Consider the following 17,843-nt stretch of genomic DNA (forward strand, 5'->3'; position numbering starts at 1 on the left):
TAGATTTTATGCAATCAACTTACATCTAAATAGCATTCTCTGAAGAGTCCTTTACATAAAAATTGATGCATATAAACATAGCTAAATTCATTCATCTTAATACCATATAGACCATTCTCTAATTGCTAATAATTTAATTTGTTCTCAAATAAATATAGTTTTGAAAGTCTATAGTGAATATTTTCATGAATATCCTTAAACACATATGATAAAGTTTCTCTATGATTATATATCTATAACAGAAATTATTGATAGAAGTATATAGAATCTTCCACTTTAATAGATCTCTAAAGAATAGAGATTTAGAATCTTCCAATAGATCTCTAAAGAAGAAAGATTTAGAGTCTTCCACTTTAATAGATCTTCCACTTTAATAAATCTAAAGATTTTTTCTAAAATTGTATTAACTTTTTATCCCTTGTTTATGAGAATCCCTCATTTGTTCATATTACTTCTAGTCTTTTGGAGTGTTAATTTGTTAATCATGAATATGATTTTCTTATAGATGCTTTATATTTTGTTGCTATTGTTGGTGAAATGTTACTATTTCAATTCGAAATTTGCTTAATCCTGGTACACAAAAGGGAATAAATTTTCCTTTCTTTTTCTTTACTTTCTTCCTTCCTTCCTTTTTTTTTTTTCTTTTTGGGTCACCCAGCGATGCTCAGGGGTAACTCCTGGCTTTGCACTCAGGAATTACTCCTGGCAGTGCTTGGGGGACCATATGGGATGCCGGGGATCGAACCCGGGTTGGCCGCGTGCAAGGCAAACGCCCTACCCGCTGTGCTATCGCTCCGGCCCTCCTCCCTTCTTTTAAAGGACACCAGACTGGGTCCAGGCCTTGCTCTTGACTCTGTGCTCAGCGATTACTTCTGGCAGTGCTCAGGGACCATATGCAGTGCCAAGGATGGAATCAGAGTCAGCCACATAGAAGGTAAGCATCTAAACCCTTGTACTAGCTCTCCAGCCGTGAGTACCTTTTCCTTGAAGGTATGAATGGAGAGAATTGGCATGGGAAAGATATATATGACTGGGTAACATTTGCTGATGCCAAGATATAAAAGTGTCCCAGACTAATGATAGTTTGTTTTGTTTTGTTTTGTTTTGATCTGGTTTTGGTTTAAGAACCAACCAGTAGTGCTCAAGTCTTACTCCTGACTTTGCACTCAGGGAAAACTTCTGCCAGGACTCAGGGGACCATAAGGGGTAGAGATAAAACCTGAGTGGGCCATGTGCAATGTAAGCACACTGCCTTCTGATTATCTCTCCAGCTCTTAATATGTAGTTGTTATGTGCTGATTGACTAGGTTGAATTCTACATACTATTTAGGACCTTTGAGAGAAAAAGTATCTCCTGATGAAGCTCCAGTAGGTGAAAACCATTGCTCACTCTTGATACAAAACAGGAATCCTTAAAAAAAAATGGAATTCCATTATAATTATGAGATAAACATAAACCAGAGAGGGAGCTGTAAATAGTACAATAACTTGAGAAGAGCTTAGTTTGTCTAGATGCTCTTTTGAAAATGGATTAGGGGGGCTGGAGCAACAGCACAGCGGGTAGGGCATTTGCCTTGCATGAGGCCGACCCGGGTTCTATCCCCAGCATCCCATATGGTCCCTGAGTACCGCCAGGAGTGATTCCTGAGTGCAGAGCCAGGAGTAACCCCTGTGCAGAGCCAGGTGTGACCCAAAAAACAAAAAGAAAATGGATTAGGGACATCTTTGTCAATTCCCATAATGCCTAGAGTCAAAATAAAGCCAGTGAGGTCATCTAAAGGTACACTTAAAGACAGAATGACTTTTGGATTCAAGATACACTGTAATCATTGCTGCTGGGAAGGTAATAACTATGGTTAGGGTGGTAAAATATCTCTTTCTTAATTTTCCAGGGCAGAGCCTGGCAAGCTACCCATGGCATACTAGATATGCCAAAAACAGTAACAAGGATGGTCCTCATTCCCCTGATCCTGAAAGAGCCCCCAATATACCATTGGGCTAGATTAGCACGTGACAGGCACAAATGGAGATGTTACTGGCACCCACTAGAGCAAATCAATGAACAACAGGATGACAGTGACAGTGATACAGTGAATTTTCCAGGGCAGTGAAATCAATCGGAGATGATAGGCTAAGATGTAGATGATTGACAGAGAGATAGATAAGATATATTGTTATAAGAAATTCCATATTCTGGTCTGCCATCCATCATCTGCCATCTGGAGGCAGAGAGAAGCAGAGGGGGTACTTCTAGACAAAATTTAAATTCCTAAGAGCCAAGGGAGCTAGTGATATATGTTCTAATCAAAGTCTAAAGGCCTAAGAACCAGGAGTGCAGATGTCTGAGGAAAGGATAAGATCACAGCTTCAGCAAAAGAGTAAATGCATCATTCTTCTGCTTCTTGTTTCATTCAGACCTTTAACAGAGTGAATGATACCCAACCAACCGCCACCAAAAAAAAAAATCTAGGGCCAGGGGTGGGAATCTTTCCTTAATCTACTGACTTAAATGTTAACCATATTTTCCAGAAATACCCTCATACACACACCCAGAAATAATGTTTTACCAGCCATTTGGGTATCCAGTCATATGAACACAAAATGAGCCATTCCAGTTGCCTTGCAGACGATGCATTGAGTTTTGAGAGGGCATGGAAATAGCTGATAATGTGCAGAAGTGCTGCCCTATCAAAAGAAATCTGGACCGTTTTTCAGTCTGGCCTCTAATTTCCTGTTGGACTTTGGGTTAGTCACACTCAGTACCTGGATTCAGCCTCAACAAAATGAGATGGATGGGAAGGTGATGTGTAACATTGCCTTATGGCTCTAAAATTATATTCTTTATGTCACTGTAGAATGCTCTTTTTGACAAGGAGAGAGGCTAAATTAATTTTTCCCCTTTCTACAATTCAAATGTCCTTTTGCATTTCATTTATATGTAAATGTATAAGCCTTTGACCAAAAACAAAATTACCATCTCTAGGTCATTCCTCAGTCCTCTCATCATTAAAATGCAGCCGCAGATTGCTAGAACCAAGAAAGGAAGAAAAAATAGCTACTAAATCATCTTTATTTACCAGGACTGGAGTAACAGGGAGTAACTGTGGGGCCCACTGAGAAGTAACCCACTGGGGTAATCACACAGGAAATTGTGTTTAGTCATGGTCTCTGTCTTCCTGGAGCTTTGTTCTTAAAGGAGAGCAGTGCTATCTCAGAAAATATAGTTTAGGGGTGTCAGGGAGTGAAGGGGAGAATCCTGAGCTTCAGGCTCTTCATTACCCAGTTCAAATTCTGTACCTTCTGCTTTTTAACCTTGAGTGGATCACTTAGCCCCTCAGAAGCTCCATTTCTCTTGTGTAAATGGGAGAATATCAACTTCAGAGATTTGTCACACACAGTAAAGAAGGTGGTATGTAAATCCAGGACATTTTGAGCAAATTATGTCGAAAAAAGGACTGGAACAGGGAAATGCAGGGAGAGGAGCAGAGACCTCACAAGGCACGTGATGGCAAAAAACTGGCCAACTAGGCACAGGCTCCCCCTCCCATATTGCAGGGCACCTGTGGTGCAAACTGGAGCCAGAGCATGAGGGCAGGCAGGCAGGAGACTGCAGATTTATCCTTCCCACAGAAAGCTGACACTCTGGGTAGCAAGTAAGACTTTCAGAATCAAAGATCTGAGCAAACCAAATGTCCTGAGCACTGGCTGTTGGTGCCTGTATGAGCAAGGGAAGCTAGGAATAAAGCCTCTGAGCTGTGGGTGGAACATTCTAGAAAAGCTAGTTTTCATGTAAGATGTGATTCTAAAGAATGAAGGTAGGATTAGGGCATGATTCTCAGGGGGGAAAATGGGAAAGGTCAGGGCAATTGAATAGAATCAGATGACAACAGACCTAGAAACTCCTGTGTTCCCTCAATCTTGCTCTAAAAGGCACTGGGGAGCAATGAAAGTTTTCAGAGAGCATCCTAATGAAGATTCCTCGTCTCCTCCCGGAGAGCCCGGCAAGCTACCTAGAGTATCCTGCCTGCCCGGCAGAGCCTTGCAAACTACTCGTGACATATTTGATATGCCCAAAACAATAACAAGTCTCACAATGGAGACATTACTGGTGCCTGCTCGAGCAAATCGATGAGCAACGAATTGACAGTGATCCTAATGAAGATGTTTGTGACTACTTGTAACAACTTTGTAGCCATGAGTAATAAAACTAAAGGAAGAAGAGATAGTCAGATGAACAAGGAGAAGATGAGGACCGAAGACCAGACTGCCGTCATCTGCCTTGGATCCACCTAAAATGCACTTCTGAGCCTGTCATCACATTTTGCTCATCACTCCCCATACCCAAGCCATCTACAGACTTATCACTCATCCCAGTAATAAGTTTTCTAGCTGAATCAACTGGGAAAACAGGTGCCACTGGCAAAGGCAAGAATGTTGAATAGAGAACTAGTTAAACTGAAGGAAGTTAGATTAATAAATCTGGTTTTTGACATGTTGGATTTGTAGTAGATATAGCTGAATGTTTAAGTGGAAAATTGAAGTTGCACTGACTTTTTCCACATGATTGGAAGCGACTTTTCTATTAAAACAACATGGAATTGGAAAATCTAACCAAAATCAGATACAGGATAAAAACATTTTTTAAAGTGGGGATATTTCACCATTTTCTTTTTGATGTACAATTACTATGTGGAAGACTCATGATATTTGCATAGTTTGTAGTTTCTCCAGCTGGCTTTAAGAAGAACAATAAATGGAGTTGTGATGGAAATGTTATATTTGTTTGTTAAAACAAAGTGAAAATAAATGAATAGGGAATGGAAAATGTGGACAAATATTTTAGCTTTTTTTGGTGGGGGGGTGTGATTGAAAAGCTCTTATATATCTATTATGTTCTTGGATGCCGTGAAAGGATTTATGAGCAAGATGATACTGGCAAGACTCTAAAGAATATTTTAACTAGGGGGAAAACATCTAGAGAAGGGAGATGGTCCCATCTACACTTTAAAATTAGAGGAAGACCTCAAGAGTTCACTGGGCTTCTAACAGCTAGTCGTGAGGAGGGCTGTTTACCTAATGGCTTTGTAGAAGGCGCATCCCGAAGAGGCCCGCCCTGTTTCTCAATTACTGGAGTCTCTCTCCCCCCACCTCAGATTTCTCTCCCTTTATTTTTATCTCCCCCTTCTCGTGCCTCATTGACAGCAACTAGACAGCAGCAGTTTCAAAGGGTTATGAAACCCATTTGAAGCAGAGATGATTATGTGGTTCGGGAGGGGAGGGAGAAAGGACAAAATAAAAAAGAAGTGACTCTAAGCTGTTAAGAGGAGACCATTAATAGCAACATCTTGATTTTGTTAAGAGGCAAGCCAAAGCCATCTGAAACAGGCAGGGAACAAGGTGATAATAAGAGAAAATGTGTTTCGCAGACAAAGGAGCAGACAGCAGGGGAGAGCGGTGGGGAAGGAGGCCCACATGGGGGAAAGTGTGCAGAGCGGACCCGCTAATCCCGGCGAATCCCCGCGCCAGGAGCGGGGGGCCTTTTCAACTCCTTGGCAACTTCTGCCTGGCCTCAAAGTGGATTGTGAGGCAGGAGAACAAAAGAAAAGTTCACCCCGAGTTCCTCTCCTCAGAGCAGAGGAAATTGCTTTGAGGCCAACACTCTAAGAAAGCAGACCCAAGCAAAGGCACAAAAAAAATGAAAAGTATCAGGTCACAGGGTGCTGGCCTAACACAAAGGACGGCAGAAGCACCACTGACAAGACGTTTTCAGCCGGGTCCGACTGCTGTGCGGCTCGCACCCGACCGGCGCTCAGCAGCTGAAATAGAAGATAATGCCTTAGTGACTCAGGTAGTCCTTCACTTGACACTCGGCGACTGAGCGCCGTGCTGGCCAGGACTGCTGGGAAGGGCAAAAGGAGCGTTTCTGTTCTTATCCTCACTCGTTTGTGAGGTCAGAGAGGCACATTAGAAAGTGAGTCCTGGGAAGTCACCGCTGACTACCTAGAAGGACATAGGCCCCACACACGAGACTCAGGAGCACTGTTGGAACTGCAAGAGAAGCATCTTGTTCTCAAGCCCTGACGAGGTTCTGCTCATCTTTCTTGTCGAGGCCTAACTGTTCTCACCCCCTACCCTTGGCTAGCATTTCTGGAAGTTCTCTGGAACTTGGACTTGGGACATGGGAATCTGAGTGCTCGCTCAGTCTGTAACCAACTGCAGGGGCTAAAACTACAGTGGCTTTTTCTACAGTACCTTTTAATCAGAAATCAAGGAATTTAAATTGCTTTCCTTGGTAATGCAGTCTTTCCTTTAAATTTTATTTGAGGGATAGTGGCAGGGGGTGCAGTGGGCGCACACCCAGCTTACTCCTGGGCTCCAGGCAGTGATGGGTTGGGAGACTTTAAGCCCACGTGAGCCAAATGAAAAGCAAAAGTTAGACCCAGTGTATGACAACTCTAGCCCATCCCTCCTGATTCTAAACCAAAGGTTGCAAACAAGGTACAGCAGGGCTTTTATTTGCCTAGAAGTTTTTTTGTTGGGGGCAGGGAGAGGGCATACAGTTCCTCCTAGAGACTCCTGGCCGACTGGGTTGGTAGGTCAATGCTCGGGTGGAAGGGTGAGAAAGGACTTGGGCTGTGATCCACAGATTATATACCCGGGTGGTGCTCTGTGGACCTGCAACTGGTGATGGTCAGGCTAACACAGCGCCAAGGGGCGCACCAGGGTCGGCCCTATGTAAGGCGTGTTCCTTAACCCCTTTACTATCTCTCTGGCCCCAAAGAGTTTTTAATTGACCCAGAATTTTAAAATTGTGAGATATCCCCAGAAAACTCACATTTAGAGGGCATCTAACAGCAGTCCATCCACAATTAGCAAAGTTGGGTAGTAGCTTTTCCACTCGGCCGGGCACCTGCTTTCTTGTTTGATCATCCTGCCACTGACTGGTGTGACCAATGATTTGTCCTAACTAGGGCACCTCTGAGAGTCACTGCTCCTGGGCCACACACGTATGTGAGAATTGTGGACAATGACTACCATAATTCCTATTGCTTACATGGGACTTGCTTCATTCTTCTGTCTGCTGTTTATATGGTCCTCTCAGGAAGAAAAGGGCAGAGAAATGTGTAAAATGAGTAAGACATATAAAACTTTGAAAAAAAGAAAAGGTTTTGAACATTAATGCCAATCACACCAAACCATCAGGTAAGGGCAGAGTTTTGCTGATGGCTGGCTCAGCATGGAAGTTTGACCTTCCTGGCTCCCTGCCCTCTACGGCACTGTCAGTTTTAATAAACTGTAATCCCGTAGCTACGAGCGAGACTAATCAAACTGCAGAGAGCAGCCTGTTCTTAATCAGGAAGTCGCAGGATAATCATTTAACTCTGTGGTTTCTCAGTGAGCTCCAAGCTGTCTCAAAAAAAAAGGAAAAATTTTTTTAAAAAAGGGGGGGTACTGGATAAGACAGCTGCTTATACACTCTATTATACACTCTAATCTTGACCTTTTAATGATCTTTCCATTTTCTTAATGCTTTCATTAGAATTGTTTTGAGAAATGTTTCAGAAACACCTCTTCCCATTATGTTCAGAAAATAAAAATACCCTTTCCCCAAGCCATATAGGAAACCTCAGATTACTAGGTATTGATTACTTGAGACCCCTTGAAACTGATCACAGATCCAAATTTTTAGATTACAGTGTGATTATAGATCATACAATAGACTTTAGTAGCTCGGGGTAGCACTCACACTGGACACCTACATAATTACCTGCAGATGCCAGTTCTTGGGGTACTGGAGAAATCAGATCCGGAGCTGAGCTTTGAGAAAGTTCCTGAAGCACCTATTCACCAGAGCCAGGATGCCCCTCTATTCAGCCCTTGCATCTAGTTCCTTCAATTCAGTAACAAGTCACAAAAAGGGTATTTAGTGCAATGGTTAAGTGTTGAGCCTGTTTATTTGGGTGATATGCCCAGCAGTGCTCAGGCCTCACTCCCTGGCTGTGTTCAAACATCAATCCTGGTGGTGCTCAGGCACCATTTGTGGTAGCAGGGATCAAACTGAGGGTTCAGCCACCTATAAGGCAAGGGCCTTAACCCTTATCACTACCTTTCCAACCTCAATTATTGAGTTTGATTAGATGAAACTTAAGACTAACCCACGGTTGACTAGTAGTAGTAGGACCTTAGGCAACTCCTCAACCTTTCAGAAACTGCTGGTAGGCCCTTAGGAAGGTCAATTTTCCTGAAACTTAATTCTTAACATAGAAGTGTCAACACCCCTAGCCATGCTTCAAGGACAACAAAATGCCCGAGGCATTTACTAAGCTTTCCATAGGAGGCCAGGGAGATGGTACGGTGGATAGGGTTCTTGTCTTGCATATGGCCGGCTTGTTTGATCACAGCATCCCATATAGTCCCCTGAACACCACCAGGAGCAATTTCTGAGTGCAGAGCCAGGTGTGTGCCCCCCACACCGCCCCCAATAAATAAATTAAAAATAAATAAACAAACTCTCCATAGTTTGTGCTTTTAAAATTTACTTAAGAGTCAGGTGCCACACATACCTTCTTGGGTTCTGCATTTAGCATGCTTTTAAAACAGAGTGCAGATGGAAATGTAGTTTTTTAATGAGAAATTTCTAGAACCATTTTTTGTACCATGAAAATTTAATATTTTGTTTAACAAATTTCCTACTGCTTGCAGGAAGTGAGTCAGTATACATTTTTAAAATTAAAAATCTTTATTGCCTATTGATCTTAATAGAATTACATTAAAGAAATAAACATTAAAAAAAGTTCTAATAAGAAAAAGGCCCAGGAAATGGACAGTGTTAGGTAGAATTTTCAGTGTTCTGAATATAAATAAAACTCATAAATTTTATATGGATCCTGGAATATTTTCAATATACCCAACAATGGGGTTTGGAATTCAGTAAGAATATAAACATACAAAAAAGTTCAATTCAATATATTCTAAAACAATGAGATCCTGTAGTATAGAAACTCTGTCTATTGTATGTATCCCTTGCCATTCATTGAAGTTTATAGGAATGTTAAAGAATTCAAAATTTCAAGATTGTTTCTCAGCCACTAATAGAAGAAAACTATATAGATGGTCACCAAAATATAAAAGCATAAGCATATAATTAAAAACAATGCTCAGTAATGCCCACTAATCAACAGCAAAATAGTGCACAATTTATAAATTTTATTTATTTTAAAATAAGTATTTCACACATCTGCAAATAAAACAAAAGCAACTTTTTAAAATGTTACTATTTTGTTCTACATCTTCTGTGTGCATGCCCAAGGACGAGAGAGTATTCTTATAGAAAAACCTCACAAATACAGAAAAAGAAAAAATATAATATCAAAACAAATGTCATTTCTTTACTGAGTGCAGAAAAGTATTTGCAGCATCAGAGATGATCGGAAAGGTCTTCCCATCCTCAGGATCTGCTGATGCCAATTCACCAACCACTTTAACATCCACAAACCGATCCAGGTGCTCAAATAACCTCTATTGCTGCCTGACTCCTGGCATTGCTGCATTTTTTTCATCAGGCTCATACAGCTCAATCAAAAAAACAAGTAAGGCTATGAGTCTCCTAAAACCTTCTCTTCCCCAAATACCAGAGTTAGACGGAATTTTAGAAGTGCATTTAGTTCTACTCAATGCCTGTTCCCACTTATCCAGAAGGAAGTAGGCACAGCAAGGCTAAGCAATTTGCCCAGGTATCACAGGTGAGACAAACTGAAACTTGATCCTTTCAACACCAGTTCAGGGCCCCTTCCAAATAAACACTCAGAATAAATCTCCTTAAGTGTTGGCGCTACCAAGTTATTATGTGGTTTTGTGACAATTAATGAGCCTGAAAGGCAGATCACAGTGGATATGTCAACCAGATGAAAGCTGCTAGGGAGTTTTGGTATCTAACAGGAGACCGCATTAGCACCGCGATCTGGTTGTTCATCAATTTGCTTGAGCGGGCACCAGTAACATCTCCATTGTGAGATTTGTTGTTAGTATTTTTGGCACATCGAATGTGCAACGGGTAGCATGCCAGGCTCTGCCATATGGGCGGGATACTCTCGCAACTGCCGGGCTCTCTGATAGGGACAGAAGAATCAAACCTGGGTCGGCCACCTGCAAGGCAAGCGCCCTACCCACTGTGCTTTATCACTCCAGCCCAAGTCCAAACAAGTAGGCAGCTGAATGAAGGAATGTGCTGGGGACCAACGGATCAAAGCAGCAATGGATGGGCTCTGTAACCCATGAGATTTAAGTCTGGTTAAATCACATGTCATTTCTGACTGACTACCCTGCTGAGGCACACTGGAAGACACTCGTATACAACAGGTGCCCCTGAGATATAAGGGTTAAAATTCAAAGAAGTCCAAAATGAGCCGTATTCCTTTCCCATCCACAGGCTCCAGTCCATAGGAGTCAGGCTCCTCCCGAGAAGTCTCTGTAAGTTCAAAGCAAGTCGGTGAACTCTGAGTCTCAACTTACCCCTACGTCAAAGCTGTGCCTTCACTTCTAAAGCTTTTGTCTTTGGGGCTGGAGCAAATAGCACAGTGGGTAGGGCGTTTACCTTGCACATGGCCTATCCAGGTTCGATTCCCAGCATCCCATATGGTCCCCTGAGCATCACCAGGGGTAATTCCTGAGTGCAGAGCCAGGAGTAACCCCTGTGCATCGCCAGGTGTGACCCTGTCATCCCGTTGCTCATCGATTTGTTCAAGCAGGCACCCAAAAAGAAAAAAAAAAAAAGCTTTTGTCTTCGACTCAGTGATTCACTGCAGATGAAAAGAACGGGCACAGGAATATTAAAAGGGGATGGTTCAATTTTTCTCAATCCTGGTCATTTAAGTCCCTAAGGGAATGGGGATTAGAAGAGGAATAAGAGACCTGTGCTGTGCATGCTCAGGACCCCATTTCTATCCCCTCCACTGCACGGCCTTCCAAGTCAGTGCAGTGCCACCCTGGAGGTCCCAAAGTGCTGCTAAGTGTAGCCTCATATCAGTGTTGGGGTGATCTTCGTGGTCCAAAGAAGGCCCACACAGCGCTGTATTGCCAGGCCCTGGTACTGACCCACTGGTCCTGGCTGCCCAGGTATCACCAGAACCATGTGGGCACTTTGGTACAGATGCTCTTTGTTGAAGCAGATCTTGTTCTCAAATAGAAATGATATAAGCTAACCTCACTGAGTGACCTAAGCTCACCAAGATCTCTTCCTCTGGCCCAGGCTTTGTGTGACGAGTCACTGTGTTTGTCAGATCTCAAGATGCTTGCCTGCAGATGAGTTCTTTCAGCTCGGCCAGTCTGTCACTTTTTAGTGCTTCCCTGATGGAGTGGAAAAAGGCAAAGTAGTGTTCAAAGTTGTGCATCATGAGCAGGACCCCGGCCAACAGCTCATTGGTCACCAGCAGATGGTGGATATAAGCACGAGTGTGATTCTTACAGCAGTAACAGGAACACCCTTTCACCACTGGGTTGAAATCTTCCTGATACCTGAAAAATGAAGTTATAGCAACATTTTAGCAAGTGAGGGCTTGGCAGGATCTACAATCCAGGCAATGTAGGCTGGTGCGGAAATCAAGCTAATGACCTCAGTGGTAAGCAAGGTGCTCGGTGCCTGCTTACAAAGTACTGCGTTAACAGACAGGAGCCAGAGCAACAGAACTGCAGGGAGGGCAACTGCCTGCATGCATGCAACTCACGTTTAATCCCTGCCAACACAGACAGTCCCCAAAGCCTTTCAGGAGAAAGTCCTGAGCAAAACTGGGTGTGGCCCCAAAACCAAACCAAAAAAAGTAGCAAGTGACCAGGAACCAAGGTCGCCTTTCCTGACAAAAGCTGTGAAGCTGTCATCCAGTTCCCTCCCCCATTTTGGGCATCATTAGTCACATCATGAAGGTGTATCACGTTACAAAAGGTGTTCCCGTGACTGACATATCTCTCTCACCAACCACCAAAGCATCATCGAAGGACAAAGTGCCCCTGGCACAGGCATGGCTTCTTCAGTTACAAACTTTTACCTATGAGCTGGAGAGGTAGCACAGCAGGTAGGGCACTTGCCTTGCCTTTTGGAGCCAACCTGGCACCAAAAATGGTGCCCTAAACTTCACCAGGAGTGATCCCTGAACACGGACTCCTGAGCACTGCCAGGTGTGGCTCCAAATCAAGAACCAGAGTTCTTTTACATAGACCGGTTCATTTACTCTGCAACAGCACTCGGAAAGAGGTGTTTTTATTGATGAAGACCACTAAGGGTTAAGCAAGAGGGGTCTGCTGCTAGGACGCCTGGGTTTCATTCCTGGCTCTACATCTCACTTGGGGAAGTCACTTACCCACCCTCTCTGCGCCTTGTCTCACCTGTAATGATGACAAAGGTAACAGCAGTTTCTACTTTACTGCATTATTGCAAGAATGAAGAGTCATTATATAGTGAAGGGTTTGAAAACTGCTAGGCCATACTAAGCACCATACATGTGTAACCTGTCACCTGCTACTGATAAAGAGTTAAATGGCTTAATCAAAGTTATAGTCAAAAGCAGTTCTAGGATCTGATCTCCAAGTCCCCTAAACTTCAGATCTAGTGCAGAAAATAAGATATTTACAATTTCTAGTTAAATATAAAACATAAAGGGGCTTTAATAATAACATTAAAATTAGCCCAGTGTTTAAAATACAAATAAATTGCCTTGCCTCTGTTCCAGAGTTATACACGGTAATCTCACACAATATTCTATCCATAATCAGGCTCTTATGGGATGAAAATCAGGCCAGGATTTTCATATTCTTTTACAGAGATATCTTACTGTAAAATTTTTAATATTTTTTTACAAAAACTGTTTCAAGATCAAAAAATAGTATTAAAGTGCATCAAATTCAAACAATAACCACTCACTGGTTCACTGATTACTACTACTTTGGGCCAGATGCAAATTTACAAGATACATTAGATACATGCTTACAGGGGCAAGCATTTTATTTAAGATGTACAATCTGTATATTAACAAAGATAAGTTATTTTTTTAATATTCCAAAAGCTTTGTGTTTATTGACATTCTTATTTTGTATACTGCCATTATTTAAAATAATTAGAAAGAATATAAGACAACAAATAATAAATCTGGTCATCTTTCAGAAAGCTTTTCTAAAACAATTGTTATCTAGCATTAGTTTTTTGACAAGACAAAGTACATAAATTTATTGGCACTAAAAAGTTTTTTCTGAGCCTCAAATAATACCCAACTATAAATATTTTATGAAATCATAAACTAAAAAGAGAACAGTTACATAAACATTTTTTTTAAGACTGAAATTTAAGAGGCACAAATCAAAATCTAAACTGAAAAGAATTCTTACTTTTTTTCCTTCAGATTAATTTCAAATGATGTCATTTCTTGGTTGCAACTAGTTGTTTTAGTTTTCTTTGTTTGAGCCATGTATTTTTTCTCTTCTTCTGTTCCATTTTGTTGCAATACTAAAGAACAAACCAATAAAAATAAGTCATGAAGATCAGAGAAACACTGGTCATCAGCAGAATTTTTTTTTCATTACTATTTCATGCCCTGTGACCCTTTAATTCTATTCCTGAGAATTTATCCTTAGGAAATGACACAAGAAAGGAAAAATGGCAATATTTATCAAGATGACCACCAACCTATTATCTATAATATCAACACTTACAGAATTCAATAGCATTCAATAGCATCTTAGCAAATTATGATTACAAATAAATATTATCATACTGTCACTGTCATCCTGTTGCTCATCAATTTGTTCGAGCGGGCACCAGTAACGTCTCTCATTGTGAGACTGTTTTTGGCATATCCAATACTCTTGGTAGCTTGCTGGGCTCTCTGAGAGGGGCGGAGGAATCGAACACAGGTCGGTCGCGTGAAAGGCCAACGCCCTACCGCTGTGCTATTGCTCCAGCCCTATTATCATACAGCTAAGGAAAATTTTAAAGATTTGTCTATTATTATTATTTTTTGAATTTTGGGTCCCACCCAGCAGTGCTCAAGGCTTCCTCCTGGCTTTGTGTTCAGGGATCACTCTTAGAGCACTTGGGAGACCATATGAAGTGCGGGAGATCAAATCCGGGTCAGCGGTGTGCAAGGCAAGTGCCCTCTCCACCATAGTATTGCTCTGGCCCCAGAAATGGCTTTAAAGAACAGTTGTTTGTATAATAAAGAGAAAGGGGGAGTGAGGACGGAGGGGGAGAATAAATGTGTGCGACTTATGTCTCATCATAATGTATATGCAAATTAATCGGGCTTTATAACTGCCTGTGTTCCAGAGAGATTAAAGTAGAATGTGGTTTGGATTTATGTATTCCATATGGGGACTGGTGCTCCAGGGAACACAGATTATACAGAATTAAGTGGGGACACACATTGTTCCCATGAACTCAAGTTGTTCCAGCAGCTCTGTTAAAAAAGAACAGAGCTGCTGGGGCTGGAGATGGTACAGTGGGCAGGACACTTGCCTTGCACAGGGCCGACCTGGGCTGAATCCCTGGCATCCCCCTCGCTCACTGGGCCCTGTGCCAGACAGGTAACAGCTCTCCGGTGCTAGCAGCTCCTGAGCATCACCAGGCATTCTGCTCCACTCGAGAAGAGAAGAGAAGAGAAGAGAAGAGAAGAGAAGAGAAGAGAAGAGAAGAGAAGAGAAGAGAAGAGAAGAGAAGAGAAGAGAAGAGAAGAGAAGAGAAGAGAAGAGAAGAGAAGAGAAGAGAAGAGAAGAGAAGAGAAGAGAAGAGAAAAGAGAAGAGAGAAGAAAGACAAAGAGCAGTGCTGGGGCTGCTACAGAAACATAAAAGAGCCAACAGCTTTGAACTGGGCCAAGGAGATAAGAAGTATTTCTGGGAAAAAACTAATACCAACCTCAGGGTGGCCCACAGAAAATGGGCAGTTTAATTCTGTCTAGGTCCAAAGAAAGGGAAGTGACCAGAGCATTTTATTACTACAGGTGTTCGAATTTTGCTGCCGTGACCTTGCATGCTGATATGGACGACTGTACAAAGGGTCTCAGGTTTTGAAGAAAACCCTAGTGACTAACAAGGAGAACTGCTGCCTATATATTAGGCAACTTACTCCTTTGCCATTTTTGCACTGCAGTCGGCAAAGGACTTTAACTTGCTATACATACACAAGTAAGATCAACTCACAGTAATTTAATGAAAATGTTCAAACAAGTTCAGTTTTCCTAATTGTGAACCTGGCTTTCTCTGGCCAAAGGGAACTTGTTTGCTCCAGGGAACTGAGTGTCAGGTTCTTCTTAAAGTTTTGTATATTCATGGTACTGAATGTCTTTCTTACGCTCTAGTGAAATCTAGTGAAGTAATTTAGCTAGGAAATGAAGCCACTTGCATTTATAAAGTGTTTATGGCATGCCACTCCAAAAACGCCAGGTCTTATCAGGGCTATGTGAAAATGGGCAGTTTAATTTCTTATAAATAGGGAGTAAAACTGACTCCCTATTTATAAGAAATTGATCCATCTGATTAATTTTTGTCTCCAGAAGAAATTCCACTTAGACAAATGGCTAAGTTGCTTTTCTAGAAGTGTAATTATCTTCGGAGTGAACTTTAAAATCACCGGTGGGGGATAAAATGCCGTCTCTGGCTCTACTCAAATCTAAGGCTGGCACTGAGAGAGGCAGAGTGCAAGGGAAAGCTGGAGCAGAGGGAAGCGAGCACATGTGGGAAGGCCAAGAACACTGAACAGGCGACTCTGCAGAACGGATTAGAAACTTCAAGGGAGCCCCAGTCTGTATCCCAGTTCCCTTCTCCTGCCTTTTAAATGTCAGAATCTGCAACTGATTTTCTTGACTTCTGAATAACTAAACAATAAAAGAAAATGGCAGCGCTTCAAAGCAATAGTAGCAGAGGAAAACAGCTTTCACATCTCAGTGTGTTGGGGGGAAAAAAAAAACCCTGACGAAAGCCAAAGTAACACTAGGATCAGAGGAGGTGAGACTCCCTGTATTCTAGTAGCCTGGGGTTTGCAAAAAAGCAGACAAAAACTCTTTTGTGCAAAAACAAATTAACTTTTGCCAAGCAGTTCCAAGGTTTTCATTTCTTAGATTTTCATCACATTCATTTTCAGTGTTCTTTTTTTCAGGTTGTTAATAGAAGAGGTTTTTGTTTTTCTTGGTTCTGCTCACTAGAAAAATCCCTTCCTAATATTGATGAGCTACATGTATAGCACTCAGTGCCCGGCTTTGTGTGCCAACATGCCGGGAGTACAGATAAGAAACAAAGATGCAGTTTCATAAAAGGCTGGCTTTATAATGTGCACACATTTCTGACTCATGACTCAAGCCAAAAATTAATAGGAAATAGAAGAAACTTAAGGATAACACAGAGATTAACTTCAAAAAGACCTACATGTCTCTTCAGGATTTGGCTGGTAATGAAAGCTGAAAGTGAGGGCACATCCACGCTCTGTCACTTGATAAGGGAAAAAACTCTCAAATAAGTCCACTCCTCTTTCAATACACTCCAGCACTTCATCTGGCTGACTGATACCACAGATGAGCCTGTGAAAATAATAAGCAGAATAATGACACGAGGATGATGCCAGGAATGAAAACTGGGAGCTTCTCCAGAGGACATTAAACCTAACGAGAATGACAACCAGCAATCACGGCCAGGGCTCCAGGCACGAGGTGTGGTTCCCACCGGGCTTCGGGGACAGAGAAGTAGATTCAGTGCTGAGCCTGCGCCCTACCTCTGCCCTTTATTTGCTGGCTGTGTTGCATGGAGAAGATTTCCTAACCTCTCCAATTTCAGCATTCTCCTTTTAGGAACAAGAGAAAGAAGACTGTTGTAAAGATCAAAGACCTATCTGGATACAGAGTGTAAGATGCTGGCCCCAAAGAGAATCCCAATAAAGGCTGGCTTCCTTCTGCCTAATCCCTGCCGGACAAACTCCTTAGTCCTAACGTGAACTCTGACAGATTGTCTAGGGAAGCAAACCTGAGTCTATTGCTCCCTCTGGAACACTTTCCACATCTTAAGTGTACATGTTCAGCCTATCATTCTTTTCACTTTAATTAGCTCAAGGAAGATTTCCTGTACTCCTCATAGATTTATTTAGAAAGCATCAGTTCTCAGAAGGTCAACTCTAGTGATCGGGTCTAAGAATCCAACTGGTCTCCTTCAGGCCACTTTATATTCCTTCCGTGAACTAAAGTCTGTAGTCTGGGATGAAATGGCATTTTCCAAGGTAATAAATAGGTAAGGCATTCTGAGCATGTCACCAGTGGGTGACTGGGTAGGAAGATGTAGTAGACCAGGGCTGGCTGCTGCTATTTTCATGCTTGCTTCTCTACCCAGACTCCCTTTTAAGAGAAAAGCTTATGGGTTCCCTGTTTTCTAAAAGAATCCAAAGGCTTTATAAATATTAAATAACCAGAGCCCTTACACAGACGCTGGTTTCTCTAACTAATTTGCTTTAAGTGATAAGCCAAGTTCTGCTTTATTTATTTTGGTTTGGGGACCACACCCAGCAGTGCTCGGGGCTTACTCCTGGCTTGTGCTCAGGGATAACTCCTGGTGATACTCAGAAGAACATCTGAAGTATTGGGAATTGGACCCAGGTCAGCAGGGTGCAAGCACCCTACCTGCTACAGTATCTCTCCAGTCTGCCAAGTCATGTTTCAGAACCCCTCTCCAACTGAACCTGTGTTTAAAAAGGACAAAACGTGTAGCTGGCACTCGCAGAAGACATCCTCAGCTTTCAAATCCAGAAACGGAAACCTGTGAGCCTTTTGTGTGGAGCTGAGTGACTATCAGCCATACATGAGACTCAGGGCTCCAGCTCTCT

General features: G+C 42.2%; 1 protein-coding gene across 2 annotated transcripts in view; it reads right to left on the minus strand.

Annotated features, from left to right (window-relative positions):
• Positions 1-9,187: 9,187 nt before the first annotated feature.
• The window catches only part of QTRT2 (queuine tRNA-ribosyltransferase accessory subunit 2), a 30,612-nt gene continuing 21,956 nt past the window's right edge, over positions 9,188-17,843 (minus strand). For both annotated transcript variants that reach the window (XM_004606713.3, XM_055126544.1), the window contains 3 exons: positions 16,403-16,554; positions 13,375-13,492; positions 9,188-11,514 (listed from right to left, as the gene is read on the minus strand). In XM_004606713.3, coding sequence (XP_004606770.2) covers positions 11,283-11,514; positions 13,375-13,492; positions 16,403-16,554 — 502 coding nt within the window. In that variant the 3' untranslated portion in view covers positions 9,188-11,282. The remainder of the gene's footprint in view (positions 11,515-13,374; positions 13,493-16,402; positions 16,555-17,843) is intronic.

This window comes from Sorex araneus, chromosome 2 (assembly GCF_027595985.1).
Source record: "Sorex araneus isolate mSorAra2 chromosome 2, mSorAra2.pri, whole genome shotgun sequence".
Classification (NCBI taxonomy): Eukaryota; Metazoa; Chordata; class Mammalia; order Eulipotyphla; family Soricidae; genus Sorex; species Sorex araneus.